This window comes from Malus sylvestris, chromosome 15 (assembly GCF_916048215.2).
Source record: "Malus sylvestris chromosome 15, drMalSylv7.2, whole genome shotgun sequence".
Lineage (NCBI taxonomy): Eukaryota > Viridiplantae > Streptophyta > Magnoliopsida > Rosales > Rosaceae > Malus > Malus sylvestris.
This window is the reverse complement of record NC_062274.1, coordinates 27,481,344-27,493,668: the sequence shown is the minus strand read 5'-3', so window position 1 is coordinate 27,493,668 and position 12,325 is coordinate 27,481,344. Positions and strand designations below refer to the sequence as shown.

Below are 12,325 nucleotides of genomic sequence, written 5' to 3'. Positions count from 1 at the left end.
GCCCGACCCGGGGTTGGCTGGCTCATTTGGGCCGGCCGGTTAGCCCTTTGGCCCTTTTTGTCCAGTGGGGCCCACAAGCCCTTTGGCCTGGCCCTCGGTTGGAGACGGTTTTAAGGCTATTTTCGGCCATTTGGCCCTCTGGACCCTTAGGTTGGAGATAGCCTTAGGTCTCTGAACCTTACCATCGTGGATCACTAGAGACCGTGGCTGGTTGCTGGTGAAGTTGTAAGGTAGGTTTTGAGTATTGACTCCGTGTCAAGTATGGTTTAATTAGAACAAAGCTTCACACTTCGTAGAGGTACGAAATTGCGAGTTGAATTCTCCTTTACTGTGTTATATGTTATATTGTTTGCTGCCTGCAGATACTCAACTAAATATTCAAACAACTTTATGTTTGCAACTGTTAAAGGAGAAGGACACACAGCTCTAGAATATAAGCCTAAGGAGTGCTTTGTCATGTTCAAAAGGTGGATCTCCCAAAAAGCACTTTGAATGTTGGGAATGTTCTTAAAATATGTTCTCCCCAGGAAGTACTTTTTCTTCTGTTTTGCCAATAGGACCATGTTTTTTCCTAGATGTTTCATGATATTGATGTTGGATTTGATATCTTGGACACAAGATATTTGGATTTTTGTTTCCTAGTTGGTTTGGGATTTGGTTTTAGTATAGGATTTGGTTTCCTATATACTAAGGACTTTGTGTAAACCTATGACACCTATTAGTATAAATAGATGGGTGTGGGATAGAGTTTTGAGTGTGAAAGTTGTGAGAGGCATAAGTTTGTATACTTGAGAACACTTTGTGTTTGTGAGTTCTCTTGTATTTGTTGTAATCAACAAAGTTTCCGCTGTTAGAGAGGTACTCCTATATTGGATGAACTCTAAAATTGTTGTGTTTTGTTTATTGCTTGATTGGTTTTTGGTTTAGTTTACAACAAGTGGTATCAATAGCTTAGGTTCTTACGTGGGTTGTGACTATCAAGCAATGACAAAGATTGGTGATTCCACCAGTAGTGATGATGTTGAAGAAAAGTTTGGTACTAGTGAAACCAAAATGACGGTTCAAAGTGCTAGGTTTGAAATTGAGAAATTTGATGGAAATGACAACTTTGCTATGTGGCAATGTGAGGTTCAAGATGTCCTAATACAACAAGGTTTGGTTGTTGTATTAGGTGACATGCAGTTTTATATGAAAAAAAGAAGAATGGGAAAGATTGAATGCTCATGCATGTTCTACAATTCGGCTATGCTTGGGAAAGCAACAGAGTATGGTGTGATGAACATACCTTTTGCGAAAGAATTATGGGTTGCATTGGAGACAAAATATATGAAGAAGAGTGCAGAGAATCCACTGCATCTCAAGAGCAAGTTGTACAGGTTCTAGTACAAAGAAGGCACGAAGATGATTGGCCATCTAGAAGAGTTTAACAAGCTTCTAGCTGAATTGGCAAATCTTGAAGAGATAATCAAAGATGAAGACAAGGCCTTGATCCTGATGAACTCATTGCCTAAATCCTATGAGCCTTTCGTGACTACTTGGATTTATGGCAGGGAGATAATTAAGTATGATGAAATCTCAAGTGCTCTTATGAATCATTAGGTGAGACACCTTGACATGCAAGAAAGGAATAACTTTGAAGCTTTGATGGTGAGAGAGAGAGAGAGATCTAAAGAAAATAAAAGTTTGTACAGGAAAAATAGTAGGTCTCATACTAGAGAAGTCTCAAAGAATAGGAAGTTCTTGGACAAAGATGATTGTGCTTTTTGTCATGAAAAATGACACTGGAAGAATGACTGCCCTAAAATCAAAGAAAAGACTAGAAAGAAGAAGGATGACTCAAAAGCAAATATGGTTGAAGTCGAGAATGAGGAACTTGTCTATGCCCTAACTGCATCGAGCACTGTGGATTATATGAAAGAGTTGGTGCTCGACATAGGTTGTACTCATCACATGACTTCTCAAAGACGTTGGTTTTCAAGCTTTAAAGTTATGAATGGAACTGTGTATATGGGAGATGATAACCCATGTACAACTCAAGGAATTGGAAGCATCATGATCAAGCATCATAATGGTGTGATTCGAGAATTGCATGGTGTAAGGTATGTCCCAAAACTGATGAAGAAAAGATGAAGATGGATGGTATTCCATATGCTAATTTGGTTGGAGGATTAATGTATGTTATGGCGTGTACTCGTCGTGATATAGCACACTCAACTGGAATTGTTAGTAGATTCATGCACAATCCTGGAAGAGAGCATTGGAATGCTGCTAAGTGGATACTAAGGTATTTACATGGAGCGAGGGACAAATGTATTTGTTTTGAAAGATGTGATGAAGAAATTGATAAGTTCTCAGTTGGATATGTGGACTCAAACTTTGCTGGAGACTTGGACAAGAGAAGATCGACGACTGGGTATGTGTTTATTATGGCAAAGGGTCCTATATGTTGGAGATCAATATTACAACCAACGGTGGCACTATCAACCACAAAAGTAGAATACATGGCAATCGCTGAAGCTATCAAAGAAGCAATGTGGACTCTAGGGTCGTTAGAGATTTAGATGTAGAACAACACAAGTTGGATGTATATTATGACAGCCAAAGTGCCATTTATTTGGCCAGATATTAGTTACATCATGCTAGGACTAAGCACATTGATGTACAATATCATTTTGTGAAAGAAGTGGTAGCTGAAGGTGAAATTTGTTTAAAAAAGGTTGCTACAGAAGATAATTCAGCTGATATGTTGACAAAGGTGGTTAATGCAGCTAAGTTCGAGAACTGCTTAGATTTGGTGTAGTTGAAGCAAGTTTGATCTTGCGATATGGTGGAGCAACAGAAGTTGTTTGATGCCTCGCTATAGATTTCATGCCAAGGTGGAGATTGTTGGATTGGCATTAAATCAACATGCCTAAACTAAAACAAGAATCGAACAAGGATTAGGATATCTTAGACACAAGATATTTGGATTTGTGTTTCCTAGTTGGTTTGGGATTTGGTTTTAGTATGGATTTGGTTTCCTATAATCTAGGGACTTTGTGTAAACCTATGACATCTATTAGTATAAATAGATGGATGTGGGATAGAGTTTTGAGTGTGAAAGTTGTGAGAGGCATAAGTTTGTATACTTGAAAACACTTTGTGTTTGTGAATTCTCTTGTATTTGTTGGTAATCAATAAAGCTTCTGTTGTTAGAAAGGTACTCCTATATTGGAGGAACTCTAAAATCATCGTGTTTTGTTTATTGCTTGATTGGTTTTTGGTTTAGCTTACAACAATTGACTCATTTGAATAAGGAATGGTGTTCAATAAATTTGTAAATATACAACTCTATGGACATAAAGAGTACTTGGATGTGGATGTAGCTTCAATTTGTTTTAGATGTTAAAAATCTTCTTAATTGAAAGCTGCAATTACAATTTGCAAAGCAACGTTATACTACTAAAGTAGACGTTGATGATGTTAGTTAGTAAGGACATTGTGTCTACTTCTTGCACTAAGATTGCACTCATATTTTAATCTTTTTTTTTTTTTTTTTTTTTTTTTTTTTTGAAAATGGCACTGTCAGTTATGGTATTCTGAGATATTGATATGACTATATGTGTACATTTTTGGCACTACATTTTATAAAAACTAAGTTGCTCCCCTAAAATAGTGTCAACTATAACCTGTGAATAAAAAAAATGTGTGGCAGGCAAACTTTCTTCTTCAAACTCAAAAGGTTAAGTTAACTAACATCTAAACGAAGCAAGGAATTGGACCAATTGGGTTCCTTTTGGTCCCCTTATTCCATAAAAAATGCTAAGGGAGGAGAAACGACGCAAGCTGCATGAAGCCGTCCTCAACATGCTCCATCCTCCTCCATCACCTCCAGTACTCTCTCTTTCTCTCTCTCTCGGATTTTACAGTTTCTCTGCAACTTTTTTATAGTAAACATGGATTGTTTTTACAGCCAAAAGATGAGCCTGGAAACGTACCGTTGAGCATTTTAGGCGAAGACTTTGAAGCAGACGGCTTAGGGGAAAGTGGGTCTTCAGCAACGAGCAGCGAAGACTACGGCAATGACGAAAGTGAGGCTCAGAGACTTACAAGGGCTCAGAGGAAGAGACTCCGTAAGAAGAAGCTCAAGGAAGATGCTTCTCGCCGTAGGGAAATTATTGGGCCTCTATTACCTTCAGCAACCGATCAATGTGACAATGAAGCACAAGGTGTTCGACGTAATGCCTCTGAGAAACCTGGCGCTGCTGTCACTGAGGAACCAGGTTAGAAAGTTGACATATTTCTGTTGATGGTTTATGTAACAAATTGAAGGGCATTAATAACCATTTTGTCTTCAGTTTTCAAATTTTTTTAAACCGAAAAGGAAATGGTTATCAAACGGCTCCGAAAATTAACGTGAGGCTGCATTTGTTCAGGAGATGAGCCACCCGCTTGCAGTAATCAGAACAAAGTAAAGCAAAGGAGGAAGGCAAAGAAGCAGGCTAGAGAAAGAGAGCAAGTTTGAAAGGAAGGGCAAATATTAAACTATTCAATGTTGTTTACATGAATGATTTGTATTGGTTTGTACACTTAAGTGTTGAATTGCATACAGGAATTATGTTATTGACCTACATTACTGTCATGGAATTCTCTCTTTCCCATCACAGATTTCGTTCTCCTGCATTGTATTAAAATCATACTGAAACTGAAAACTGCGGCTAGCTTTAGAGAATGGCATTCTCTTTCACTGAATTGTTGGAGAATGAAACTGAAAATCCCAGGTCAGATAACAGTGGAAACTTGCCCGGGCGTGGTGCTACTGTTATCTGACGTGAGATTTTCAGCACACTGGATGTGGCCTACGTTCCATACTTTTTGTTAAACTTTGGCAAAAACGACATACCTGGGATGGGATCGGTATGAAGATATTTGAGAAACGGCGTGAACAACTGATTGCCTCCAAAAACGCCGCAGACAACCTGACGTTGTGTACCATCTAGCGACAGCACTGTAACTCGGTTGAACACTATTGTTGAAGCGCTAGTGGACTACCTAATTAACATTTTAACCATCGGCTTAGCAACTTCATTGTTTGGTTTGCCTATGGGTTTGACACTCTTCTACTCAATCTTCCACCGCAATTATGGGTTCGATTCGATTTGGTACGCAAAACTTATTTTGGATGTTGGATGAAGAAATAAATGCGACTTTCAAATTATAATAAAGAAAACTTATTACTAATAATCTACTATTTTGAGGGGATTAATAAAAGGAGTAACTTACAAATTTATCTTCTACCTTCAACTTGTTAGTCTCGTTAAATGTCTGAGATTTGATTGAATAAATAATCCATTATATTCAAGATATGTTGAAAGAAGAAATAAAAAAGTTTTGTCCAACTTGAAGATGGATGATAAATTACTCGTTAAGAATATTATCCGTCTCAATCTCTATAAGATAGTAGGATTAGAAGGGAGAAGTTTCCTTCATGTCTAATCTCCCCAAAATCCACCTCTACCCTTAATACTCATTGAACTAGTATTTTTTTTTTTTTTTGAACAAATGATATTACATACACTACGGGGAGGGAATAGGCTTAGCCTCACAATGAGCAAGCAATAATGTGATTCAAATTTGTCTTTGGAAAGAGTTGAATATAAGATCTCTCACTTACAAGTAAAGAAGAATACCATTAGACCGTAGTACTAAGTGGCAATGCATTCTAATCCTAGATATCGAACAGGAACATTGATCAGGAGTTGTACCGTTGCCACTTGCCAGTTGTGTGCAATGTCATTTGATGTCCTACGTTCGTCGCATCTAAGTTTTTTCATTTTCTTGTATTTTTTTTTTCTTGTTATAGCAAAGGGAAGAGAGCGGGGTGTTTCAAACTTAAAACATGTACAAATGAATTAAGAGCTAGTTAGTTCTTTGGCACAAGTCTTGGTATTGCTAAATTTCGGCTACAATGTTAAAAATGTTGTAAGTTGTGGGAGCTTGCGATTTTTGTGAACCAAATTTATTGCATAGTGATATGTGAATTTACTAGAAGTACATCCAAAGAAATCAGAGGCGAAACGGAAGGGAGAGATGCACTCATAACTTATATATACATCTCCAATATATATATATATATATATGTATGTATGTAAATGGCGTAAGAAGTAGGAGGGGGATAAATAATGTAGAAGAAAATCTCAACATAAAATAGAGATTAAAGTGTCTCCTACGTGACGTGAAAATGTCTCCTCCATATAAGCTCCTGCCATCTGCATGCCATCAAAACATGAAGGAAAAAAAAACATCATAAACTTTAATAAAGCCATTTATTTTGAATCCACCAAACTCTATCTAGAAATGCCCCAAAATAAAGTCATTAATTATGCAAATCTGTCAATATTTCTGATTAAGAAGCAAGTCTCTCGCTACTTAGTACGTAGTCTAGTGGTTTTCTCTTCATTTGTTAGTGAGAGATCTTAAATTCGATTTTCGCTAAATGTGAAGTTAAACCACATTATTATGGCCAGAAATTGTAAGGCTTAGCTCACTCTCTGAGTGTAGATACTATCGTTTTGAATGAATTGATACAATGCCAAAATAAAAAGGGGTAGGTAAGGTACCTATGTGACACAAAAACCCTAATAAAACAATCATGAGAAATTAACAAAAATAAATGTGTTTCTTACCGTGTTTGATATAACTTACAAGTCTTAAATTTCCCATTAAAAAAACAATTATATTTATCCTGATTTCATTAGGGTTTTTCCCAATATGTCATCATCATCAACAGCTGCCCTACATACCTTTGACATGGGCAACTTAACTTCCAAACTCAGAACAAACATCCAATATTTTAGTTACCTTCTTAGGTGCCATGTATAGAATTTAGTCAACGATAAGTCAACCGCTTTCATCTCATCATACTCCAATCAACCATAATTTAGCTAATTAATTAATTAATTAATTCAGCTTTACAAAAGCCAAACCACCAAAAGCAGAACAACCAAAAGCCAAAAGCAAAAAAGCAATCAAACAAAAGCTCTATGCTAATGCGCACCTTTTCAAAACTCGGCCGGGTAATCAAAAGGCACCGGAGTGGCCGCACGATCCTCTGTGCTCGGGTGCACGTACCCATATTTACGGAGCACCTGGTTATCCGCGAAATTCAGCGCCTTCCGCATCCCGTCCCAGCACGACTCCCCGGAATACATTTCATTGTGGGCCCCGCTGCAAGGCTGGCATCCGGTAAAGTGCGTGACGAACGGCCTCCTCCAGCTTCCCTTACCATACCCGGCCTCACGCAAGTACTCCTCCCTAAACACACCGTACTGCTCGCTCACCTTTTCCGCGTGCCGCCTCCTTAAACGCATCGCACTGTCCTCCTCCCCTCTCTCTATCTCCGCGTACCTGGCCTCGATCTTATCCAGCGTCCCCACGATCTCCGCCCAGTACCCTTCGAAATAGTACTCGCTCTCCAGATAAATCTTGTCCGCCCATTTGTCCCTCTCTTTGTATATCAAGTAAGCGAGACCCGTCTGATCGTCCGACTCCGGGAACGCCTTGTCCTTGAACGTTGACCGGAGGGTCTCCCCCCATTTCTCGTAGTCCGGAGTCTGCGGGCCCATGCTGGCCCACACCTCGAGAAAGTCCATGGCCCACTGGGAGTTCCGGATTAGGAACACGCCGGCGTTGAGCCCGGTCCAGCTGTGCGTCTCCATGACGAGGTGGGTCCACCCGTGGACGACGAAGTTGTGGTTCTTGTATCGGTCCAGCGGGAGCTTGAACTCCATGTCGGTGAACAACGCGTCCGAGTCGACCCACCAGATCCACTCGGCCTCCGGGTGGGCCACCATGGCGGCCCGGATTACGGGGAGCTTGGCCCAGTATCTCCCCATCCGCGGGTGCAGCAACGCATTGTTGTAGAAGATTTCGTGCCCGTGGATTCTACAGTAATCCACCTTGTTCTTGAAGAATCTCAATAGCAGGTGATCGCCGATAGGATTTCGACAAGCGGAAGGCTGGGATCCCGTCACCATCAGAATCCTTCCCTGGGCTCCCGCCGCCAACGACGGGTGGTGCAGCAGCCACTGCCGCCGCTTCTCGTCCCAGTCCTGAACCGGCTGCCCGAGCGTGTACCGGACCTCCCGGTCGTCGTAGAAGGTCTGGTTCGTCGGGTCCCGGCGCAGGTTATCGTCGTCGGCGCATTGATCAGGTTCGGCGGCGGTCGGCGGCGGAGTTACCATCCGACTGAAATTGGGGATGGAAGAAGGGCTTACGAAGGTCCAGAGGGTGAGGAGGAGGAGAAGAGCGAGAAATGCGCCGCCGAAGAAGAGCAGGCTGTCGGCGACCCAGGAAGAAGGCCTGGTTCTGGCATAGGGTTTCGACATTGGAGGAAGCTCAGAAGAGAGTATTGGAAATGGAAAATGCGACAGGGTTGGGTTCTTAACGGTGTCGTTTTGCAGCCACTGAATAAGGGTTACAGCTTCTATTGTGGACTTGTTAGCAGAAGGGTTTAAGCGGGGGAGTGTAGAGTGCATAATCGGTTTAGTAGAGCCAAAGATGCTACAGTGCGCCATGATCTACGGCAGTCGTTGGGGTCCCTTTGTCTGGCTTACGCCTTCATCTAGCTGACACGTGGATGTATGTGTTTAGGAACCGACACTTTGGGGGTCGAAATTAGAATTTTCTGCTTTACTTTTATAACCCTGACCATATGCAATTTTTACAGTTTGGGCGTGATTCACAATAGTGGAATGGATGAGGGTTTTACGGTCATTTTGGTGAGGGAAGAAAGGACGTGGACCCACTTTCGTGTCATAATGAACATGGGGATGTTTCAAAACTTGCATTGGGAAGGAATTGATTTGGTAATTATAGTGGGCATAATCTCGATTTGATTTGTGTATGATGTTGATTGTTAATAACCCATTAATATTTCTGTGGCAACATTCAAACAAGTGATGATCGATCAGATTTAAGCTTATAAATATGCAACCCACTAATGCAAATCATTGTCACATAATCTCCAGATCATAGCAAAGAGATTTTAGTTCAAGTAACTAAGCAACGTTTATCCTTGCATTTGCGGTTAAGTATCTGATTTTCGCCACTTCACATATCACTTGTAATAACTTTAGCCATTGAATTAAATTTCAAGGATCTGGATTGATGGATTTGTTGAATTTGGTGGAAAAAGATCTGGAAAGAATCCCTTTCCGGAATGAAGAACGAGGCAACCAAGGTGGTGTACTTCCTCATTAGCTTGAAGGCGGATGTGGGATGTCACAGCCCGTCCCGAGATATCTATTTTCGACGGCATGAGATTACTTATTTACCCTGGACGTGTTGTGTGGTGGTGTGGTAGGTTAGAAGTTGGACCAATTAGTGCTAAGTCCTATTATTTTGGAACCAATTAGGACTTAGATATTATTTTCTTTGGTTTTGATTGGTGACCCACGTGTGCCACACACACACACTTACTCCCTCTCTCTCGTGCTCTCTCTCTCTCCTTCCTCACGGATTTTTCTGAAAATCCGTACAATTGTACAGACGAAATTGGAACCAACCATTTCACGCACGAATCGACGTCAAGAAGGTAAGATTCTAACTCCTTGCAAGTCTCTGAGTTCATATATGCCATTTTTAGATCTTGAAACCCTCAAAATCCCGAGAAACCATAACCCCAGATTTCATGCACTGTTTATGCACTAATTAATGTGAGGTTTTTAGGAGTTTTTAAGGACATATAAAGCTTTGAATCACCCTCACGAAGCTCGGAGAAGAAAAACCAAGCGATTTGGACGTCGGGAACTGGAGATTGGCGAGTTTTAAGTTTGGCCGGATTATCGTGGATTTTTCGGTGAGATCCCGTGAGTTTTAGATCCTAAAACTAGTAAGGGTTTGTTCTACTTGTCTTAAGCTTCATTTTGGTATATAATTTGTGAAATTTGGTTGAGAAATTAGACGAGAAATGAAGGTTTGAAAATTTTGCAGTTTCCGGCGACGGCGACAGTCGCCGGAGTTCGAAGCTAAGGGATGACAGAATATTCCTAACGGCGTGGTTAGTTTTAACGGTTTCTGTTACTTTTTAACGGAATATTCCTAACGGGGTTAGGGGATTTCGTTAGGGTCCCTGCGCGTGGCCGCGAGTGTTGACGTGCTCTTGCAGGCGCGTGGTGGCGTGTGAGACATCGGAAAATTTTTCTAAAAATATGGGGATGTTCGTGAGGTTGTGTAGATCACGTTGTTATATTCAAACATCCCATTTGAGCAATGTATGAGAAGTTATTAGCTAGTATTGGTTATGTACTTTAAATAATGTTTTTATAGTTGTTTCGCATATAGGGGAGACTTATCCCGAGGATAAGCGCAGTCAAGGGCAACTCGGGGGCTACGACCCTTCGACATACCAGTGAGCGAGCTTTTGGTTTTAAGTATATACGTATATGCTTGATATTTTCCCAGAAAATGCATTTAAATGAGTTATGCTTTGAAAATGCCATGTCTATTGATTTATGCTTAAACCATGAGTTAGAATTGTATGCATAAATGTGATTTGGTGCTGTGGGTGCTCAGGTAAGTTCCAGGCGAGTTTATGAATTGTGAATGTGTATTGAATGGCTATGATTAATTGAGAAACATTGTGCTCATAAACCTGCACCCCGATGTTAGTCATTAGCCAGAGGTATGACACAGGCCTGTATATAATGTCACCTCTCGCACCATATGCTCACATTGGATCCAATTTAGTTGCACAATCTTGTCGTATAGACCACTATAGGTGGTTCCGACTCGTAGGTGACTAGCGATTTATCGCATAGCTATCATGAGTGCGTAGCATTGAGCATAACTATATTCCACCTAGTCTTGTCGTACAGACCTTTTAGCGGTTCTGACTTGTGTGCAGTGTAGTACCGTATAGGTCATTTGTAGTGACTCCGGCTAGATTGACTAATGAGCTATGAATTCAGCCGTATAGACTTTTGCAGAAGTTTCGACTAATATATTATTTTCTATGAATCTATTTTCACCTGAGTTACTTATTCTGCTTTATATTTTGGCATGGCATACTTATGATTATGGATATGTGAAGCATGACTTGAATATATATATATATATATATATATATATATATATATATATATTTATATTCATATTCTATTTCTGGGAAAATTATACATGTTTTACGACGAGAGGTTAAAGCATTTGATAATGAAATGGTTTTGAAAAGTTTTGTTTTTGCCCACTCACATTTTTTGTTTTGCGCCCCTCCAGGTTTTAGGTAGACTTGATGTTGGTGGCATTGAGGATCTCGACGGTTTTGACAGAATAAAAATTAGTAGGACATCTTCTGGTACTGTATAACTAGTACTTGTCTTATTGGACTGCACCTAGACTTTCTATGCTCTGATTAGAAGTATTTACTCTTGTATCTCACTCCTAGCACTTTCTACTTATTAGTGCACATTAGTAGCTTTTGGTTTTTATTTATTCGTATATTTCTTATATTTATTGCTTCCGCATTGTGCACATGGCTACGTCACCCTCACATGTCGGCCAGCATGCCTCGATCTCGGTCGGGGTGTGTCATGGGAAGCCTTAATGATCAAATCGAAGCAAAGCCTTAGTGATCAATCAAAGCAAAGCCTCAGTGATTAATTGAAGTCCAGTTCATGATTGGTTTAGTTATATTCGTAAGACGGTGTGAAATTAGGAGGCAGATTGTCTGCTCTCCTGTTTGGGTGCCCTTTCCATTCCCTACTATTTTGTGCGGTCACCGTTAAGTCACGTCAATATTTTATATTAATTTTTTATGTAGATAATAAAACAAAAAACAATAAGAATATAAAATATTGACGTAACTTAATGATGACTGTACAAATAGGAGGGGATGGGAAGGGCATCCAAACAGGAGGGCAAACAATTTGCCTTCGTAAAATTAACCTCTTTGGTCATTCCAAACTATGATACATTGTGAGATAATGAGTTTTTTATTTTATTTTATTTTTATTTACTATTATTAAGAACATGGGGAAACTATTACATTAATTTAAGGAATGATAGAGTTTTGAACTCAAAGCGCATGGGTAAAAACACTCAACACTCAATCTACTAGGATATTGACCACATGCAGATAATGAGTTAATATAAGCATAGATTTAGAATTCGATTTTCTCCAAACATAACCAACAAAAGAGAGAATTTTGTAACAAATTCAATATTACTTTAAAAAGTAATTTTTTTTTCTTCTTTTATATTTATAAATTATAATGAGGGGATGAAAAATTAAACTCGAAATCTCAAATATAAAAATGAATGTTTTTAATTAACTAAGGTGATAAAACTT

At 39.7% G+C, this 12,325-nt stretch overlaps 2 protein-coding genes across 2 annotated transcripts; one reads left to right on the top strand and one right to left on the bottom strand.

Annotated features, from left to right (window-relative positions):
* Positions 1 to 3,640: 3,640 nt before the first annotated feature.
* Positions 3,641 to 4,643, top strand: LOC126603989 (uncharacterized). Its single transcript, XM_050271032.1, has 3 exons — positions 3,641 to 3,873; positions 3,953 to 4,262; positions 4,416 to 4,643. The coding sequence occupies exons 1-3, from the start codon at positions 3,799 to 3,801 to the stop codon at positions 4,502 to 4,504; spliced, it is 474 nt and encodes a 157-aa protein (XP_050126989.1). The 5' UTR covers positions 3,641 to 3,798; the 3' UTR covers positions 4,505 to 4,643.
* A 1,339-nt stretch (positions 4,644 to 5,982) lies between these two features.
* On the bottom strand, positions 5,983 to 8,591 carry LOC126603978 (galactomannan galactosyltransferase 1-like). Its single transcript, XM_050271020.1, has 2 exons — positions 7,037 to 8,591; positions 5,983 to 6,248 (listed from the first exon to the last, which is right to left on the bottom strand). The coding sequence occupies exon 1, from the start codon at positions 8,553 to 8,555 to the stop codon at positions 7,041 to 7,043; it is 1,515 nt and encodes a 504-aa protein (XP_050126977.1). The 5' UTR covers positions 8,556 to 8,591; the 3' UTR covers positions 5,983 to 6,248; positions 7,037 to 7,040.
* Positions 8,592 to 12,325: the final 3,734 nt, after the last annotated feature.